Source organism: Paramormyrops kingsleyae, chromosome 5 (genome assembly GCF_048594095.1).
Source record: "Paramormyrops kingsleyae isolate MSU_618 chromosome 5, PKINGS_0.4, whole genome shotgun sequence".
Lineage (NCBI taxonomy): Eukaryota > Metazoa > Chordata > Actinopteri > Osteoglossiformes > Mormyridae > Paramormyrops > Paramormyrops kingsleyae.
The window spans coordinates 2,393,255-2,415,061 of NC_132801.1; the positions used below are offsets into that span (position 1 = coordinate 2,393,255).

The window sequence follows — 21,807 nt, forward strand, 5'->3', positions numbered from 1 at the left end:
AGACAAAATGCTTATTTACCTGGCTGTGAATAAATATAGGTGACATTTTTCTTCAAGGTGATCAGATTGGTGGAGTCATCAGGGAATAAAAGAGAATTCTCATAGGGAGGTTTGAACTGGTACACTTGGTAATCTCCATCCCCAAAAGTCCACCTGGAGCAGGAGAAAACATCTGCTTTTAGATGTGTACCATGGATGTACAGTACTGAAAAAAGTCAAAAAAGGGAAGGCTTTTAATCTCCCCTCTTAACTGGGCCTCCTCCCTGAACTCAGTCATAAAGAAAATGTTTTTACTGAACTGCAGAGTCTACATCCATTTCTCACCATTATTAACCTGCAAACAGTCCAGGGTTCTTTGCACTTGGGCTGAGACTGTTCACTCAAAAAGGAAAAGAAAATGATGTAACTACTTAGAAACCCTAAATTGTGAGGGAGGCCCTGGGTTTGGAAATCTAAAAGCACCAGGCAGCTGCAGGAAAATTTTAAAGGCAAAGAAGTGGAAATTTAGGAAGCAGGCTGAGCGCAATGGAGGGAAAATTCCTGTCAGCAATCTTTGGTAACGGCGGGACTGTAAATCAAGCACATTGTGTACCGGAGACATCGACACGGGGAGGAGGTTACAGGCTCAGCTGTGATTGCAATCTACCTTCTACGCTTGGCTGCACACAGGCCCGGCCCACCCTTACAATCTCATAAAGGTGTCAGGTGAAAAGCCGATGGACTGGCCTATAACTCAGCTGTGTCTCTACATGTGTCCATTCTGCAGACTATGTGTGCTGTTACTCAGCTCTGGGCACCTGCCTGACCAAGAGGAATGGCTCATGGGCTTTTCTGTCACAATCAGGCTTTCCTTTCCTAGCTCCTCTGTTTTTTTTGACAATGAAGACAACACTTACGCCTGGACATAACACTTTCAATTTGAAGCAAATAAGCAATTTTTCACCTGGAATGAAATGCGGCTGTGAAGTCTAAGGATAAGGTAAAGGAAGGGTTTGCAGTATACTGCCCCGGAGAATTTCATGTACCATATTGTGGCCTCCACAGAAATATCCATGGTGATGGATACAGAGAAGGTCTGGTTGGAACCCTGAGTGACAATGGATGGGACACCATCCACGGTCAGCTCGCCCATGGGCTTCATCTGGTCCACTGTCACGTTGTAGTGCTCTGTCAGGCTGCTCACATGGTTCTGTGCTGTCACCTAGGGGATAAGCCAACATTACATACAACGATGAGGCCTAGTCACCACATCTATTTGGTCCGGACAGATTTCTTCTGAACCTGGACGTTCAAAGGAGGTACATGAAATCCTATTACTGTCTCAGAAAAATGCAATTTATTGGGGGTATTCCAAATATAACAGATCACCAATGAGAAGACACAAGCCATATGATTGGTCAACATGGACATCCATTTGGGAACTTGAATTAAAAAGCAGTAATGGATTTAGTAACCCAAAATGAAATTGTGATGGATACTCACTGATAGTTTGTAGACTGCATCGTTCTGGTAAATGATGTTGAGCACAGTGTTGTAGTATGTAAAGTGAGGCTTGTCATCTACTGTCCACTTGAAGGTTGGGTCTGATCCTTCTTCTACTGTCGCCATGTAACTCTGCAGGGGTCACAGCGTGAACAATCAATCAACAGGTCATGGAAAGAGTGGGAGAAGCAGAATGTGAAAGACTACAATGCAGAAAGCTGTGAAGAAAGAGAGCAATGTAGGAAGGTCAGGTGACTTACTACTAAGGTGTTCATTAACACCCTTTGGTTGGGGTGGGGCACGATCTTCAGGCCTCTGAGGGGCACTTCCACCTTCACACGAACTGTTACGTTAGCGGAGGTCACCTTGCTGCGTGCTATGATAACCAGCGCTGGGGGGGGAGAGTCACCCAATGGTATCTCCATGTAGGCAAACAGCGTATCATTATGAGGGTTTGACTGGCATTCCTCCACGACAGACTCCAGTTCAGGGGGGCAATAAGGATGGAATGAGAAATTCTGGTTGCCACCCTGCCAGCTGACCAGGGCCTCATGCCAGGAGCGGATTCTGGCCAGCAGAAAGGTCTGGTTGATGGGGAAGTAGATGGTGCCGTTCTGGCTTGGTGGGTAGACCACGGTAAGTGCCATGGGGGGCACCACACTGATGTTGCATGATGCCTGGCTGGGAAAGTCGGGGTCATCGGATGTGACCACAAAGCTGTAAACGCCGGGATCAGGCAGACCTCTCTGGAGGAGCTGGCCTGGGATAGGTATGTCCACCATCCCAGTGTATAACACCCTGATTGGACACAACGCCTCATCAATCCAGGTCGCATCTTCGGTGATGTTTATGGTGTTGTTGAACCAGTTGGAGTGGTTGAGTGCTAAAAAGCTCTGTCTCCATGGGGACGAGTGGTTTGTGCTGCACTGAAGAAGACCCCTGGGACCAGAGTTGTGCTGTAGGGCAATGAAGTCACCCCAAGAGACCTCTAAGTCTGCAACCTGCTCTTGTACCTGGGAGAAGGCAAGGAGATGAGTCTGAAGAGCAGGATCATCCCGAAACAAGGTTATGCATCTATGTGATTTGGGTATACCTCCACTTTGCCCTTAGCTAGAGCTCTACAAGCATCAACACTTAGGGTCAACTGCTAACAAGACTTAAAGGTTAATCAGAAGTTGCTCCCTGCTTTTGGGCCCTTACCAGCAGGTGTCTGGCTTCTCCAGCCTCCAGAGTAAACGTATAGTCATGGACCAGGTTGTACTTGGGTGGGGTGACCTCCAGAGGAAGGGCATCGGCACTAGAGCAGTTGGGGCAGGAGCTCGGGGTGCAGGGGCTGGTGAGGGGCAGACAGTGGTTCTTGAAGCCACACCACTGCTGCAAAGGTGGGCAGGCCACTGGGAAGACGTCATTCAGCTCCTGGGGCTGGCACACAGCGATGGTGGCACACAGCTCCCCACACTCTGAGAAGAGGGAAGCACGGGTCTAAGAAAGTCATGCATAAAATCACCTGTACTGACCTCTATGGCTGACCTAATCTCTGGGATTTTTTCCAGTGAAATCCAGTATCAGTAAGTAAATAACCGGAATTTCAGAATATACTGACATCACATTTCCAGCACACTAACACTTTTATAGGCAGGACTCCTGATGCGAAGAAATGAAGCTTTAGGACTGACTGACAGTAAGTGAATGAATTTCATGAGAATCTGAGTAAGCAGTAACTGAGCCTGGGGGGGGGGGTCTTCATTTGAATAAAACACTAAGAAATCTTTGCTTAGAGAGGGGGCTGACCTTGATATTCAAACATCTGTGTAATTTAAATAACCAAAGTGAAATGAAGCCAGTTGTCATTTGTGCAAGAACAGGTACACTGGAATGTATTTTTTCACATATCCCATCATGCTCTCCTTTAAAAAGACAAACACACGCATATCGAGGTGAGAGTGAAGCTTGGGGTCTGATCAGGGTCCATCACCCCTGGAGCATTTTCTGAGTCAAGGGCCCAAAAGAGATATGACTATACTTCTGAGTATAGGATTCAAACCGACAAGCTTCTGGTCACAGGCACAGAAGCCTAACCTCTCCTTGACGGTACTCCCACATACTGAACAAAGTCGCTGCAAAAGTCACTCTCAAGGCACCCAAGGCGGAGGAGCTTCTCTACTTCCTCATCTCTTTCAAAATATGTCCACCACGACATTGTCATCTCCTCTGCCTTACACTGCTCTCTATGTGTCAGATGTGAATAGAAAAACCAGTCAGTAGGTTTACATACACACTAAGAACATTGAATTATTGTGTTAGTCCGACTAAAACTGGAGTGCATGTAAATACATTACCCCGACTAAAACCGGAGTGCATGTAAACACGTTACCCCGACTATAACCGGAGTGCATGTAAACACGTTAGCCCGACTAAAACCGGAGTGCATGTAAACACGTTAGTCCGACTAAAACCGGAGCGCATGTAACCGGAGCGTTAGCCTGACCAAAAACGGAGTGCATGTAAACGCTTTAGTCCGACTAAAACCGGAGTGCATGTAAACGCGTTAGTCCGACTAAAACCGGAGTGCATGTAAACGCGTTAGTCCGACTAAAACCGGAGTGCATGTAAACGCGTTAGCCCGACTAAAACCGGAGTGCATGTAAACGCGTTAGTCCGACTAAAACCGAAGCGCATGTAAACACGTTAGCCTGACCAAAAACGGAGTGCATGTAAACGCTTTAGTCCGACTAAAACTGGAGCGCATGTAAACACGTTAACCCGACTAAAACCGGAGTGCATGTAAACACGTTAGCCCGACTAAAACCGGAGCGCATGCAAACACGTTAGTCCGACTAAAACTGGAGTGCATGTAAACGCTTTAGTCCGACTAAAACCCGAGTGCATGTAAACACGTTAACCCGACTAAAACCGGAGCGCATGTAAACACGTTAGCCCGACTAAAACCGGAGCGCATGCAAACACGTTAGTCCGACTAAAACTGGAGTGCATGTAAACGCTTTAGTCCGACTAAAACCGGAGTGCATGTAAACGCGTTAGTCTGACTAAAACCGGAGTGCATGTAAACGCTTTAGTCTGACTAAGACTGGAGCGCATGTAAACACGTTAACCCGACTAAAACCGGAGCGCATGCAAACGCGTTAGTCCGACTAAAACCGGATCGCATGTAAACACGTTAGCCCGACTAAAACCGGAGCGCATGCAAACGTGTCAGTCCGACTAAAACTGGAGCGCATGTAAACACGTTAGTCCGACTAAAACCGGAGCGCATGTAAACACCTCAGTCCGACTAAAACCGGAGTGCATGTAAACACGTTAGCCCGACTAAAACCCGAGTGCATGTAAACACGTTAGTCCGACTAAAACCAGAGCGCATGTAAACACGTTAGCCCGACTAAAACCGGAGCGCATGCAAACGTGTCAGTCCGACTAAAACCGGAGTGCATGTAAACACGTTAGTCCGACTAAAACCGGAGCGCATGTAAACACCTCAGTCCGACTAAAACCGGAGTGCATGTAAACACGTTAGCCCGACTAAAACCCGAGTGCATGTAAACACGTCAGTCCGACTAAAACCGGAGTGCATGTAAACACGTTAGCCCGACTAAAACCGGAGCGCATGTAAACACGTTAGTCCGACTAAAACCGGAGTGCATGTAAACGCTTTAGTCCGACTAAAACTGGAGTGCATGTAAACACGTTAACCCGACTAAAACCGGAGTGCATGTAAACACGTTAGCTCGACTAAAACCGGAGCGCATGCAAACATGTTAGTCCGACTAAAACTGGAGTGCATGTAAACGCTTTAGTCTGACTAAAACCGGAGTGCATGTAAATGCGTTAGCCCGACTAAAACCAGAGTGCATGTAAACGCTTTAGTCCGACTAAGACTGGAGCGCATGTAAACACGTTAACCCGACTAAAACCGGAGCGCATGTAAACACGTTAGCCCGACTAAAACCGGAGCGCATGTAAACACGTTAGCCCGACTAAAACCGGATCGCATGTAAACACCTCAGTCCAACTAAAACCGGAGTGCATGTAAACACGTTAGCCCGACTAAAACCGGAGTGCATGTAAACACCTCAGTCCAACTAAAACCGGAGTGCATGTAAACGCGTTAGCCCGACTAAAACCGTAGGAAAAAAAAAGCTAGAAACTTTGGCAATTTTTTATATTTATTCCTTTTCAAGACTAGTCTATGTTTAAAAATCAATTTAAAGTTTACTCCCGCTGCCTTTGCATGAGTGCTGTATGCGTTCTCCAAGACAATCATGATCATTTTCATCCTTGCTGTTTAAATCACTCCTTGGCGGGTTCGTCAGAAATTTATGCTGAACTCCTTTTTTGTTTCATAAATACCCCAATATTTATTAGAACAAAATCACATTGCAATATTTGAAAAATTTCCAGTGACGTGCTGTCATAGTATATTATGCAAAACACTTTATTTCTTGTTAAGCTTGATCTTGATCTTGTTCTTCTGACCAGGTCACAATTAAAGCTTGTGTCAATGCATTTGTGCACGTAAGTGTTATTATTGATTTCTTTATTGTACGTCTGTAACTTAATAGATCAACCAGAAAAAGCCTATAGTAGCGAAGTTGGACATACTTCAGGCAATAAATCGATTCCACTTCCATACGTGTATACTGGGACAAGGACAGTAGTCCAATTAAATGGCGTAGTCGGGCTGTAACCGTAGCTCGACTTAGCTGTGCATGTAAACATACTGACTGATAAGTGGGAGAAAGTGTGAGAGAGTTTGGTGGGAGAGCTTTGCAGGGAACTGAGCCTGCCATATGTACATGGTGCTATCCTGATCATAAGGCATAAGGCCAGAGGTGGCAATTTCAGGTCCAGAAAGTAAAAATCCAGACCATGACTTACTTTCAACCAACCAGTTGAGCATAAAGAGTCACAGTCACAGAGTAGAGCCATGCGCGGGACTATTTTTAAAATCCCGCTCCCGCCCACTCCCGCTGAATTTCTGACCATTACCGCCCACTCCCGCTGAATTTCTGACGATTCCCGCCCAATCCCGCCCGCTGTCTCTGTCACTCCCGCCCGCTCCCACCCACGACAATCTAAAACCCGCCCAATCCCGTGAGATTTGCGTTGGGTCCCACGGGACCCGTGGGATCCCGCTCCCAATGCAGGGCTCTACCTGGGAGTACAGCAACGGGGCAGTGTGCCGCCTCAATCCTGAAGTGCCAGATTTGTGCCCGTTGTACACTATTGCTTTGCCGCACTTCACACAACACACAAAGTTCAGCTCTTTACCCTCTTTGTTTGTTACAATTTTAAAGGTTTTCCATATCTCCGATTTCCCCAGTTTTAGTTTTGTTTTATATTCTCCCTTTGCAATTTTATTAACAACATCAGCTGCATCCTCCATCCTGCTAAGCTAACAATTTTGGGACCCGCTGTCTATTTTTATCCCGCCTGCTATCTCTGTTGCTCCCGCCCGCTCCCGCCCACGACAATCTAAAACCCGCCCAATCCCGTGAGATTTACGTTGGGTCCCGTGGGACCCGCGGGATCCCGCTCCCAATGCAGGGCTCTATCACAGAGTACTGTACTGGTTGGTTGAAACAAAATCATGGTCTGGATTTTTACTTTCTGGACCTGAAATTGCCACCTCTGCATAAGGCAGGTCTGTGTATGAGCTGCGGTGGGGGGGAGAGGAGGCGCTTACCCGGCAGCAGGAGGCGCAGGCCCTGGCAATCCGGCCTGTACACCTGGAGCCGCACCTGCGTGTCCTCGCTGAGATCCTGCGTGATAAACTCCAGCGAGGACAGGCGGCCGTTTTGCAGGAAGGCCATCGCGGGAAACATCAGCAGCTGCAGAGGCAGAGGCTGCCACTGATCAGTGAATGATTAGGGGGGGGGTCGAAGACATAAGGAAAGAACTGAAATTCTAGTGGGGGAGGGCAGGGAGACCAAATATCCTGGTTATCTGGCTGGGTGGTGCTAATTTTTAAATAATATATGTGAAATAGTTTCAGATCATGAGGGCTGAGGGTGTGGAAGAGAAGCGAGGGGGTCAGCAGGTCAGCTTGGCGTGGCATGATGTCCTCCTCACCTCCACACCCCTGGTGGGAGTCTCCAGCGCAGGGGATGCCACAAGCTTGCTGGAGAGGGACTGGTGAGTGTGGAACAGCACGGCACCGGTGATGAAGATGCTGGCATCCGGCACAGGCACTGATTGTCGGGGGGAGTGGGGGGTGGGAGAGAAAATGGTCAGATGGCGGATATCTGTGTGTTTTTGTCACACTAAGCACAGGTGGTTAAGGTTAAAGGTCTAGTTCTGGAACAGCTGAAGTCTATATGGTCCAGAGATGACAATGGCGCCCCCTTGTGGTTCTGTGTCCTGGCACTCACTGGCAGGCTGAGTACACTGTGCTGCAAAACGCTGGATGGATGTGAGTGTGCTTCCCATTACACTGACTGGGGTCCATGTGCATTCAGAGACCAGCAAGGAATGGATCCCACAGTGTACAGCGTCCTCCATTGGCTAATCACAGAGAATACCTCCTATCCCTCCCCTGGCCAGTGGGCTCTGCATAATTACTTCTGGCTTTAGGGAGTCTCACAGTCTCACTTTATTTGGTGCTCTGGGGGGGTGTTCTCGGTGGGGAGGTCCTGTTCTTCCACTCACCAAAATATCTCTTGAAGCCACGTTATTATTTTAGAAAGCTGGGCTGGGAGACTACTGTTCTCCCACCCACTCATCAGCCCCCAGTGCGAGAAAAAGGACTCTCTTTAAACAAACAACAGTTTCAAAACAAACAGAAAATAAAGTGTTTCCCTTAATCTCTCTTAGAGGGAACGGAGCTCAAAAATGACTCATATCCTACATAAATAGTCCGCACAGAGGTGGCGGGGGGCCAGGTTCGGCCTCTCTGAGCGTCATGCATCCACCTCTCAGCTCAGACGCTTCAGTTTAGCTCTCAGAGATGCAGAGATGCGTCACAGATTCCTCTTGGAGGTGATGTTGTTTCTGCATCTGGGATCATTGTAACGGGGCTCCTAACTAGAGATAATCCCATAGCATTCAAGCATCAGCAGCTAAACACAACTTGGTCACCAAGTACTGACTAGAGCACAGATCACACATAGAACACATTTCAAATTTCAGAGTCCTTCCAGTTCACTCTGGCTTCTCCTCCAAGACCTTCAGAGTAGTCCATCACCTCAAACCGCGAGTCCAAAGGCAAACAAACACATTTTTGAACAGGTTCCCTGGCAGGCTGCAGATTAATTGGACTTGAAAAATGCCCGCCCCCCCCCCCCCCCCCCAAAAGCGTACAGCAGCAATAATAATGCGTAAGAAGACCTTTCTCCTTTCATCTTACTGAAAAATTACACAAACCTTAGGATTAAAACGGAATGAAAACACAATTGGCAGCCCAGCATCAACACTACTATGCGTATAAGAGCGAGCTGCCTGGCTGTATTCTCAGCAATCTGGCTGTTTCCTGCCTGCCAGGCCGCGTCGCCGTAAAGGACGCCCCGTCGTCTGAGCGGAAAACCGGCGACACAGCCAACGGCTATGAGAAGTTTCCAGCAACTGCTGTGCTTCAGCTCCTCAGCAGTACCTCAGCCGTAAAATAACACGCACAGGGGAGCGCGTCCCCACAGCGACGGGGCCAAGGGGAGCGCGTCCCCACAGCGACGGGGCCAAGGGGAGCGCGTCCCCACAGCGACGGGGCCAAGGGGAGCGCGTCCCCACAGCGACGGGGCCAAGGGGAGCTCGTCCCCACAGAGACGGGGCCAAGGGGAGCGCGTCCCCACAGAGACGGGGCCAAGGGGAGCGCGTCCCGACAGCGACGGGGCCAAGGGGAGCGTGTCCCCACAGAGACGGGGCCAAGGGGAGCGCGTCCCCACAGCGACGGGGCCAAGGGGAGCGCGTCCCCACAGCGACGGGGCCAAGGGAGGCACGTCCCCACAGCGACGGGGCCAAGGGGAGCGCGTCCCCACAGCGACGGGGCCAAGGGAGGCACGTCCCCACAGCGACGGGGCCAAGGGGAGCGCGTCCCCACAGCGACGGGGCCAAGGGGAGCGCGTCCCGACAGCGACGGGGCCAAGGGGAACGCGTCCCCACAGAGACGGGGCCAAGGGGAGCGCGTCCCCACAGCGACGGGGCCAAGGGGAGCGCGTCCCGACAGCGACGGGGCCAAGGGGAACGCGTCCCCACAGAGACGGGGCCAAGGGGAGCGCGTCCCCACAGCGACGGGGCCAAGGGGAGCGCGTCCCCACAGCGACGGGGCCAAGGGAGGCGCGTCCCCACAGCGACGGGGCCAAGGGGAGCGCGTCCCCACAGCGACGGGGCCAAGGGGAGCGCGTCCCGACAGCGACGGGGCCAAGGCAGCTCCGTAAACAGGAATGTACCTTCCGGTTTGAACTCGCAGACAAAGGCCCTCGTGGCGCTGCAGGGGTGCGAGCTGACCTGGCCGCTGGAGTTCAGCGACACACACACGTTGCCAGACACCAGCTGGGCACGGGTGCGTGTCCCGCCCTCTTCCGGCAGGGCGTTGGCACCACTGACCCAGCGCAGCGAGCCAGGGGTGCCGATGTCGCTCAGTCCCAGCCAGACGCCGCGCTCCCTACACAGCAGGGCACAGTAAATGTGAGTTAGACCAAGGCGGAGAAATCTCGAAATTGGTGCTGGACCTTTGAAATCTTTATGGGGACTCTACATTCCTTTCTATGGGGAAAACTCCAATTCCAACATGACTACCTCTTAACCCCTACCCAGGCCTGACCAGTTAACCAAACAAAATAAGAGACTTTTGACATTATTCTTTTTTTGATTGCATTCACAGATCTTTGTGGGGACCTAAAAAATGGTCCCCACAACGTCAAAATAAAAGGTTTGTATTACATTGTAGGGGACATTTGGTCCCCACAATGTATTATAAACATAATCCACACACACACACACGCACACACACACTCCTTCAGCGCACTTCATTTTCACAGCGCCATTTCCAGACGCCAAAATCCAACATCTGTAAAAACTGCTGAAAGACTATGGAGGGGAAGGGAAAAAGTTTACTCTTCTGTGCCAAAAAAATGCCGTAAAAATTCTGCACTTTCAAAACTCTTTATATAACAGGCTGAGTTGAGGGGGAGCGGAGGGGGCTGTGGGGGGGGAAATGCCATCCGCTGCAGGGCTGTTCCAGCCAGATCAGTCGCCTGGCCAGGCTCTGGAAGGGCACGGTTCCATCGAGGACACAAAGACACCCCCTAAGCCTAGCAGACCATTTGCTATTCTGGGTGAGGAGTCTCTTGCTGGCCTGCGCTGGGGTGCTAAGTGGCTTTTAGGGGGCGGGCTTCCACTTTCTGTGGGCTGGTCTCCATGCCAGAGGCTGACCAAAAGCTGGCCAGCCCCAGACCGGCACCCCTGACCCCCAGGAGCTAAAAAAAAGAGCAGCATCTATAAAAATGAGTGCAGTGGGGTGCAGAGGGGGCTGTGCTGAGGCTGGGGGTGGGAGATACTCAGCTCTGGGTGAATAACACACAGACACACACAGACACACACACAAAGACATACAGACACACACGGACAGACACACACACATACACTACAGACACAGACAATCCAAACAATGACAACCCTAACCCTAAACCTAACCCCTAACCCTTAACCCCTACCCAGCCGTAACATTAACCCTAACAAAAAAAACACGTGACTTTTGCCACCTTTTGATTGCATTCACAGATTTATAAAAAGTTTTCCTTTGTGGTGACCAAAAAAGTAGTCCCCACAAAGTAATATGTACATAACCTCCCCCCACACAGACACCTCTACCTCAGTGGTCCTATCCTGTCTGTGCTTCTGAGATGTGTGAGGCTAAGGTGTTTTTTTTCTCTTGAACAGCAGATGGCATGGTCGCTAAAGATACTCACTGCGTGACGTAAAGTGCCAGTCTACTGCGGAGTGGCTCCGTCTGCACCACCGCCAGATCACCCCCACGTGCGGAGCACTGGGTCCGGGCCGAGGACCAGCTGGACTCTTCAGGCAGCAGCTGGTAGCAGTGTGGAGGGTCACCGTGCAGCAGCCCATCTTCTGGGCAGTGCGGTGCAGCTGCGGACACAGAGGGCAGGTGTGGGTGGCGTTGGGGGGGGGGGGGCAGTGACACCTACGGAGCTTCCCCTAACGACTACGGTGGGGTCAGGTGCTGCTTCCCAGCTTAAGTGCTATAATAAACAGTTAATGGCGGGGGGGGGGGGGGGGGGGGGGGGTTGTTGTGGACTGATTTCTCTTCTGTTATCACACACCCAAACACCATGACCAGTCTTTTTTCTTTGGCCCAGTCCCCCTTTCCCAAATACAAAACTATAGTTATTTGTCTTTCCCAAAAAAAAACCTAAAGCCCAAACATCTTCCCCTGGTTCCATGGATCTGTTTGCTGCCTGGACCTCAGCATGTTTTACCAGTTCTCTCTCCTACTGGTGCAGAAGCATTACCCTTGGTGAACATATCTCTTGACCTTCGACATATTTTTTGAACACTTACGATATTCAAATTGGATTTGTCGCTCAAGCTAAGTGCAGAAACTCAAAGCTGCTACACACATACTGGATTTTTGTTTATAAAGTTTGCTGCCATGCGAGAGACATACAGACCCCTCCCTCTCCCCCTCTCTCACTCACACGTGTGCTTCATGTGTTGCTAGTTTGCAGTATCTGGACATTTTAGGAGGGGCTATGCCATGGTGTGCTAAGCTGCTACGCTATGCTAGGGTGTGGCCCCGCCCTCACTGCTGGCCAAGCTGAAGTTGATGTGGAGTTCATGAGGCCACTGGGGGAGGGGGGGGGGCACTGTGTGAATATGAAGCTCACCTTTGGCTACTTCGTTGCCATCCTTCAAGATCCTCCAATCCACCACCACGCCCATGCCTCCCCAGTTGAGCAGCTGGATGTCTAGGCTACGGTTAGCCACTAGGAATTCTGGGCAGCGGAGCTCCAGCCGGGGGGGCAGGGCAACACGCAGCTTGGCACTGACTGTCTCCTCCTTGTTGCCGGACCGCAGCATGACGCGGGCGATGTAGTTCCCAGGGAGGGCATACTTGTGCTTGGCGGATGGCTCGGTGTTGTTGATCCAGGGCGTCTGATCCCCGAAGTCCCAGGAGAGGGCGCCGAGGTGCACGGTGGAGATGACGGACAGGCTGGCCTCGGTGTGCACAGAGAAGCGGGGTGGCTGGCAGAGGCTGGCCGAGAAGTTGACGGGGAAGACATCGTGCACCACGGTCCAGCCGCACTCCTCCATGACAAGTGGGTCGACACAGGCCGCCGAGCACTGTGACTCGCTGATGTGGTTTGCCTCTGAGTTTGTGCTGCACAGGCACTCGTGCTGTGCCCCCAGGCCGCCGTAGCGCTGGCTTGACTCGAAGCACAGCGCATTGCAGCTCTCCCGTGTGAAGTTGCCTGGTGTGGACCTGGTGAAGATCACCAGCTCGTCGACACCCGTGTAGATGTTCTGGAGGCAGGCAGCATAGTTCAGGCCTGGGAACCGCAGAGGGGACGGCGTCACCAAGGAAAGCCACCGAGGACAGGTGTATGGGTGTGGGTGGATGTGCATTCACGTGTGATGTGTGCTGGTGCAAATCCTAAGAATGGCTCTGGTGTTACCCCCCTGAAGATACTCATCCCAGGTGCTCACCGCAGGTCTGGAGGCTGATGTTGAGGACTGGCCTGCCACGCACCTCTAGGGGGCGCTCACAACATGTGAACTCGGACCGTCTCACCCGCACGCCTTGTTCCTGAAGCCAAGTCATCAGTCTCACCAGTTTGCAGCTGCACTCCAACGGGTTGGCGCTCAGGTTACTGTGTGTCGGGGGAGTGAGAGGTAGCAATGAAACCTTCATTGGCAGCTGTAATCGTTATTGTCAATGTCTTGTTTTGATTTGTTTCTTGTGCAAATATTATGGAACTTCCCCATAACCCTGTACTGGGTAAGCAGTTGGAAGATGGATGAACTTTATATAATGTGACAACCCTATTGAGAAAGCAAACACTGGCAGGTGGTTATTTTATTGGCACTAATAACAGCCACCATGGGTCTGGAAGCCTCATTTCTGCCATTGCCACCCAGTGGCTATAACTGCACACACAGCCCCTGATAGGTTGAACGGCTGTGGTTTACATGTGGCTGATTGTCTAAATGGTGCAAAACGTCTGAGTGTGGAGCTTATGGGGACAGGAGAAGGAGCCCGGAAGCAGTTTTCAGCCTCGGGGGGGGGGGGGGGGGTTGGGGGGTGCTTCTGACTGGCCGCATGTCTGTGCTACTCCGGCAGGCCTGACGAGCACCAGGCTGGACACATAGCCTGCTAACTAGCGTGTGTGCTGCAGGCTTGGGGATGATGACATCATCTGGAGGAGGAAATGCCTGGTCCATAACGAATAGGGAGGACAAATTTAGTGATTCTGCTCCATTATATAACAGAAATTCAGGGAAGCTGAGAGCATATCCTCCCAGGATGACATCATCATGGTGGACGGGGCTTGGGGAGTCTGGTTTTTCTGGTAACAGATGATGTGGTGTGTTGACTACTTGGGGTCATCAATGGGCTACTGTGGCCATTCTGGGTAATACAGCAATGGAGGGTATGCTATAGATGATACTATTTTTCAACCACCCCATTATGGACTTCAATCAGTTCCTCAGTTTCCACTGTGAAAGGGTTCAGAAGGAGAACAAAGATACTCACATTTCTGTAAAATTAAATAAATTATCGCATATTCTTTCTTCTAATGTAGAAATCTGGTTGTTGCTTAGATCTCTGAAAGACGAACACACACAGAAACAAGCTCAGCACACAGACACCGACTCCAGGGCTGGTACAGGGTCAGCAGCAAACTGCATGCCCTCCCGCTGGGTCACCTACAGTATATCTCCAGCAGGGCTGTGCCAGAATAATCAGCCTTTGTTTTACTGGCTAGGATGGAGGGCTCTAGAGTGCCAAACTGGGAAGGTGGGGGCAGAAGGAGGGGGCTTGGGAAGGCTGCAAATAGAGCATTAAGCAGCCTGGAGCAACGAGGGTTAATTAACCTTAATTGTTCTCATAACTGACGTCTACAACCCTTCACTTGCCTGCTACTTTTCCGTATTTGGTTCAGTTTCCTGCTCACTTGCACTATGTTAAAAGAGTCAGGTTTATTCTGGACTAGATCCGGCAGACCCACACAGCCCCCTCGATTTATGGAATGGGCCGGGGCCTCAACCCCTCGCTTACATGGGGGTGGTGTTCCAACTCCCCTCCCTTAAGCCCTTTCCGTCCCTGGTCTAGAACTATCCGGCTTGTGCCGGCCTTCCTCTGCGCAGCTGCAAGAGCGAGGCTGAATAGCTGTGCAGGGTGTTCCTACGGCTTGGCCCATGCTCTCCAGAAGCTCAGTGCTGGAACATTCTAAGGAGGATATGTTGGGGCGGGTGGGGTGGTTAGGAGATGTTACGTCAGGTCGTTCGCCGTCTGGCGATGCGCTACGGCCAACTGGAACAAACAGATTCTCTAACTTCTCAAACCCCCAGCACCACCAGTCCCACCAGCACCACCAGTCCCACCAGCACCACCAGGCTGTGGTGTTCCTACAGCTGCAGAAGCAGGAAGCCAGTCTCAGCACACTTACAAAATGGATAATGTCCCACATCTGAAGATCCCGCGAGGAAGAACAGTTATACGGTTACCTTGAAGATACCTAGGGTGAGACAGACAGAAGGGCTCAAGAATAGTTTCAAATGACCAGAATAGAGTGCAACTCATTAATCAGGCTCAATAACGTCGAGTGTAATCTACAGACCCTACCCTGTATAAGGAGACTGTGAACACTTGTACACCTTCTCGAAAAATGAGCCTATGAGGGTCTAAGTTCAATGTGTCCAGGAGCATGTGGAAAAAATTCCACTAGCAGAAACACACATGGTGAAAAACTGAAGCTAACAGTTTCCTGTGGCCCTCTGTGAAGGGTGCTGTGCCCAAACCAGGTACAAAGGCAGCCATCTTGTCTGTGCAATCTTCAGTAGCCAAACAACGATGGGGGAGGGCACCAGAAAAGGACTTTGTACTTACAGCTCCTCCAAGGAAGTCAGGCGATCAAAGAGATTGGCATCTACTGAGGAAATGCGGTTTTTGGACAGATCCCTGTGGGGGAAAAAAGCAGGAGGAAATGAAAAGGCAAAGAGTTCCATGTGGGACCCAGATGGTTGAACATGTCCAGTGCAGAGGGCGCGGCCACTGGGGTGTCACACAGCTTGGCGGGCTTACACAGCACAGCCGCCAGCCTGAATTCACGTGCGCGGTGTACACCACACACACCGGCACGCCCTTATAGAAACTGCTTTGAATGTTTAATGCACATTCACTCACAGAAACACACACACACACAAATAAATATATAGATGGATGTATCCTGTAATGGCTATAATGGATTCCAGCACTGCCTACCACCCTCCCCGAAGGCATCCCACTGCTTCAAGCCCAGTTAATTAAGCCGATTAAGTAAATTATTACTTCGGAGCTGCCCAGCCGTCCCGAGTGCTGAGGAACCCCCCCCCCCCCTCGTTGATGGAGAAAGCAGAGAGCAAATTGCCCTGATGGAGGCCATAGTCAAAAAAAGAATCTCCGGCAGCAAAGTACATGTAGCAATTTGATGGAAGAAAAGCTCACTACATTTGTGTTCCATTAGACTTCATTACTGATTCCGGTTGGGGGGCTGCTTGGCAGGACCGTCCTCTTGGGGAGGGCCATTGGATTGTCAGGCTGGATGCACTGATGAACTAATCTTGATAATCAGAGGCTTTTCTCACCTGCTTCCACCCTCCTCCCGCTAATTCGACACCGAAGTGCTCTCTGCATTATCTGAATCTTCTTGGGAGAAACCTGACGTTTATTAGCCCTTTTCTGGGAACATGCCCACAGATTTGTCAGCAATTAATGGGTCTTGGCACTAGATCACTGACCTGTAGAGGAACATCTCTACGTGACGGCGCTCGTACCACGTCAATGAGAGGAAAAGGTGGCTGGCTCTCCACCAAAAACTGTGACAGAGGGAGAGGAACCTCACTCATCATCCAAGGGCAACACTCTGCAAGTCAAGCCTAACTCAGGGAAACTGGTGAATTTATAGGCTTCAGAAAGGGAGAAGAAAATAAAAACCAAATCAAGAGAGCAATAGGTGAAGAAGTGGGGGTACTTTTCAAGATCTCTGTAATTCATCAGCACATGGTCAAAACTCTGGTTCCCCCTCCCCAGGAAAAGGAAACTTATTAACTTGGAGTAACAGAGTGGCACAACATGATTCCCCTACACAGGTCTGGCTTTCAACAGAAATGCAGCTGACTCTCCTATCGCCCCCCATATGCTTCATCCTACCCATTAGGGACCCTGTGAGATGGATGGAAGTAATTATCCTAGTGGTGCAGCAGAGAAGCTCGGCTGCCGGCTTGTGGTTTGGGCATTGGCCGCTCTGCTAGGTACCCTCGGCGGCTTCTAGAAATCTCCCAGAAACAAAAACCCCAGTTGTATTAGCAGAGCCGCATATAAAATGGAGGTGGTTAGAGTTTCCATGAGGTCTGGGCTGGTCCTCAGAGTAAAATAATGCCGTCCAACAAAAAGAAAGCAGTAGCTTAAGTTATTTCTGCAGTCAGAGGACTTGTTCCATTGTCATGCCTCTCATCTTCGCTGCACAGATGACTTAATCGCTGAACTTTCCCACTGCTTTGTACCACATACAAGTACATCCATAGAGGATTTAGTACCGCAAAAAATAAAACAGCAGATTGTTTCTATAAATGATGCTCCCATTCGGACTGCAGGTATGCGCCAGTTAGTAATTTATTGAAATTGTCTTTTTTCCTCCCCCATCTTGCTCTCTGTAGGTGAGAGCATGCTGGCCACGAAGGGCAGCCCCCTGCTGCAGTGCCCAGGGAGCTGGCAGTGAAGGGCAGCCCCCTGCTGCAGTGCCCAGGGAGCTGGCAGTGAAGGGCAGCCCCCTGCTGCAGTGCCCAGGGAGCTGGGGGTTAACCCCTTGGGACCGGCGATCCCGCCGGCGGGATCTGACAGAAATTTCGCAAAACCGTTTAAATAACTCCGCGAGTTTTTGTCATATACACATTTTAAAAATACTCTCAGAAACCTTGGACGGTCTACTTTTCAAATATATATAGGTAGAAACTAAATATATTTTTACAGCTTCGTGATACGAATTGAAAGAACAAGAGTGACTGACTTAAGCGTCTGCGTCTCGAAGCGGCTCTGATTGCCCACCCACTTGCAAATCGCGCTATTCGCATGATAATAACATGATAATCCGACAGTTAGTATTGGGTAAAGAAATATGTGAATACGCCCATTGTGACCGAAATAAACAAGAGCACATGTCTGGGTAGTGTTTACACTGATCGGCTACAATATAGCACACGGATACGTCTCTGCCGCTGAAGCTTTGTGCCAGTGTTGCCACTTTCAGCAGCGAAGCTCATACCTGTGTTCATAGCTCAGTGGGCTAAGCCTGTGTGCCTGCAATCACGTGGTCGCCGATTCAAACGCAGCGTATTTAGAACGTGAATAGCGATCTTACGCTGAGAGCGGTCCTAAACGCTCCCGACGCAAGTAAAACCAAGAAAGGTGACACGATTTGCTTTTTTGCCTATTTAACCTAATTTTAAAAACTTTAATACTTCTGACAATGGAAGTTTTGAAAAGAAGACAGATAACGGATTTAGTCAGTGTTTTTTTCAGGATTCTACATAATGATTTCAGCGAGATATAAACTGAAATACACGAGAAAGATACGCAGTCGATGATGCCCTCGTCCCCAGAGCGTCAATAATAGTCACTGCATCATATTTATCGCTTTCTATATTTATATAGTCACAGTTTTTCATTTTTCATTCCATCTATCAATAAACTGTGAAAGGGATTTTATTGTTGCTACTTTTCTTGCGTTTCAAACTGCCTTTCCAAAGTGATGGGTGTGGGGTGCAGTGACATTCCAGACTGATGGGCCATTGACAGTATGCAAACTACTACAGGTGTGAGGACACCTATCTCATCAATATTCATTGTGAAGACCACTGACTTTGAGAAAAAGAGTGTCACTCCAAAGTTCTAACACTTTAGTAATCAAACCATATAAAATTTCTGAATGTCACTTTCACCTATGTGTAGCCAACCCCTGTGTCTATAAGCTTCAGAGCTCAAAAGTCTTACCTAGAAATGTCTATAATGTGATTTTTTACAATTTCTCAGCATGTCTGAAAATAGGTTTTTGAAAAGTATATGTTTAAAGTTGATTTTAACAAAAAATAGAATAATAACATTCTAAGAGGTCTCAGATTATTGGTGCTGAGTTTGTGCTGAATAAAAGCAAATGTATCACTTTGGGATAAATGTTTTTTAGATAGGTGAAATATTTTAAAATGTCAAGGCATGTCAGACTACCTCGAAAGTGGAAAAAAGGCCTCAGGGCCCAGGGGGTTAAGGGCAGCCCCCTGCTGCAGTGCCCAGGGAGCTGGCAGTGAAGGGCAGCCCCCTGCTGCAGTGCCCAGGGAGCTGGCAGTGAAGGGCAGCCCCCTGCTGCAGTGCCCAGGGAGCTGGCAGTGAAGGGCAGCCCCCTGCTGCAGTGCCCAGGGAGCTGGGGGTTAAGGGCAGCCCCCTGCTGCAGTGCCCAGGGAGCTGGCAGTGAAGGGCAGCCCCCTGCTACAGTGCCCAGGGAGCTGGCAGTGAAGGGCAGCCCCCTGCTGCAGTGCCCAGGGAGCTGGGGGTTAAGGGCAGCCCCCTGCTGCAGTGCCCAGGGAGCTGGGGGTTAAGGGCTTTGCACAAAGACCTACAGATGCACTGAACCGAGCTCAAGCCGGTAACTTTCTGATCACAGGCACAGAGGCTTTAGCCCACTGAGCCACCTGCTGACCAGGCAGACTTACAATAAATAGGTGTTTTTCAAGGCTAGAACACTACAGATACATATTCACTCTGGCTGACCAGGCGAAGGAAAGAAAGAACCAGTAGCTGAGGTCACTGCTGATGGTTTGTTTTATTCGCCACACTCAAAAAACTGTTGTTGGGGGAGAAGTATGTCCCAAAAGTTACGGGCTGACTCATAGCATCTCTGAGCATCAGCATGTCCGGTTTTCAGCACCACTGGTCCACTCATACAATCACATTAGGATGACCTGTAAAAGTGTGTTGCTTGGGCATTCCCAGAAGTCCTGCTGATCCCACTTAAAACGTCTTACTTCTGTGCTCCTTTCAGGATCTCCCATCTATCTCCATCTATCAGTCCCAATTCCTGAGGAATCATACCGAAAGAGCTTTAATGGTCTCCTGACCACCATGCCCTTCCTCCCAGTTTTCATCTTTTGCTGTGCTGTTTTTTCACCCAATCTCTCTCCCACCGTTTCTTTGTGGTCATTTTTCATGCCAGGTGTGTAGCAGAGCTCCTACGCATGTTGGTGTGTTGGCATGCTAGCGTGTGCTGTGAGCATATGTGTGCGTGAACGAGAGCACAATTCTGTCCAATTGTGTGTGTGTGAGAACAGGCCCTGGTAGTGATTCCCCAAAGGAAACATCTGTACATTCCAGACGGGCTGTGTAAGAGGAATGAGGTTCATCTTAAAAGCCCAAAGTCGCAGCTCCCTTTGGCGGACCACGGCGCTGCTCTGCTCCCTTCTACTCCACAGGAAAACTCATGCTAAACTCGTTATGCCATGATCTGGCAGCTCCCGGGCCTCCCGGTTAATCGCGAGAGCATCCGGGCCGCACATCACTCTCTTATGTAATGCCTTTCGTGTTTCCTCTCTGTCCGTTCCCTCCCATCCTTTCCCGAATCGTCTGTCTCCCTCACGCTCATCACTACATCCAACACAAAGCCTAGCAGCATAAAGGAACCGCAGTGTGTTTCCAGGCTTGAGCCGGCTGATTCTAGCCCGCCAGGAAAGGAAACTAGGTAGCTGAAATCAAGACACCCTCTCTCCATGTTGCTCAACATGCAACTGTGGAGGTTCAGTGCTCCGCTGGCCCCAATATCCCGCCCCCCCCTGTCATGGGGGGAACAAACATGGAGGCGTCTCTGCCAATATTTCCATTCATGTCTTTAACGTGTCATGACAGGCACTAGAGGAAAATAAACTTGTTTTGAAGGTTCCCTGCTGGGCTTCTTGGTGTTTCTCAAAGATTTTGCAGCGGTACAGGGCCGGGGGTTTTACGTACTTTTCCAGAACCTGGCACAGGCTTAACAATATGCAGAGTTTCCACTGGGGGAGTCATGGGGGTGTGTAGCTGGGAAGAGCACCCACCTCCAGCCTCACTGTGCCTGGCAGCATGGAGCAGCACACTGCCAGCATCAGGCTGCAATTAAAATCCAGCCCCAAACGTCTGCTCTAAACCTTTCTGGTTCAACCGAGGAGAAGGGAGGACCCCATAGGTCCCCCCCAAGTTTTTAACATCTTCCTTTACATGTTGATATAAGACAAACCCATTTATCACATGATTTAGCCGGGGAAAGAGAGAGCATGAGGGAAAGCAGACAAAGCGAGTCACCAGTGACAATTCTGGCCCAACCCAATCCAACCCGAAACAGACACAGTTAAATGAAGGCTTCCTTTTCAGTCCAGCCAGCAAGTACTGGTTCCTCTAAACCAGGGTCAAAATGGACTCCCAGGATCGAGCCATCTTTCTCTGCCAGAGGAAGGGAGACCATCCATGGACGGCTCATACCACAGCTGGTGTGGCTCGTCTGCTTGGCGCTCAGCGTGACAGGTTTGGTCGCCACTCTAATTAACCTCTTCTAAAACAACTTAAACAAACAAAGAAAAACTGAAAAAAATCTACTTTCGAAAGGCTCCCTACATAGTGGTTACCTAGTTACTGATGCAAGATGGATCAAAATGTGACAGGGGTCAGGGGTTTGGGGACAAGGGGACAAGGGTATCTCCGGACATGACTGCCGGGTTTTTGGCGAGATCTGATCATTAAAATGGTGAAGCCCAGCCATTTGTGGAGCCTTTCCTGCCTTTGTGATGGATTCCTCAATGCAAGCACAGCACCATAAACATAGTTCTTGTAAAAGTCAAAAGGTAATTTTGGAAAAGGCAAGAGCCAGTGTGAACTGAAAATGAAAACACAGACATTAGACATTCCCTTCACAGAGCAACAAAAAAAAACCAGATGCGTCTCCCTTCGGGGACCCTGCGGACTCCCGCCACCGCTGGACTTTCAGCCTGTAGCTCCCTGTCCTCCTCAGTCCGTTGCCGAAACAGAAGGTAGTCCCCTCTGTGTAAACATGACCGTGCAGCCTGACCTCTTCACTTTATAATAGC

The 21,807-nt window shown here is 50.0% G+C and overlaps 1 protein-coding gene across 1 annotated transcript in view; it reads right to left on the reverse strand.

The window, feature by feature from the left end:
• The window catches only part of pkd1a (polycystic kidney disease 1a), a 60,630-nt gene that overhangs the window by 28,592 nt on the left and 10,231 nt on the right, over positions 1-21,807 (reverse strand). The window contains exons 2-15 of the mRNA XM_023841003.2: positions 15,560-15,631; positions 15,120-15,188; positions 14,204-14,275; positions 13,156-13,319; positions 12,336-12,998; positions 11,400-11,577; positions 9,879-10,093; positions 7,570-7,688; positions 7,184-7,328; positions 2,683-2,942; positions 1,743-2,495; positions 1,483-1,614; positions 1,026-1,201; positions 20-153 (exon numbers count right to left, since the gene is read on the reverse strand). Coding sequence (XP_023696771.2) covers positions 20-153; positions 1,026-1,201; positions 1,483-1,614; positions 1,743-2,495; positions 2,683-2,942; positions 7,184-7,328; positions 7,570-7,688; positions 9,879-10,093; positions 11,400-11,577; positions 12,336-12,998; positions 13,156-13,319; positions 14,204-14,275; positions 15,120-15,188; positions 15,560-15,631 — 3,152 coding nt within the window. The remainder of the gene's footprint in view (positions 1-19; positions 154-1,025; positions 1,202-1,482; positions 1,615-1,742; positions 2,496-2,682; positions 2,943-7,183; positions 7,329-7,569; positions 7,689-9,878; positions 10,094-11,399; positions 11,578-12,335; positions 12,999-13,155; positions 13,320-14,203; positions 14,276-15,119; positions 15,189-15,559; positions 15,632-21,807) is intronic.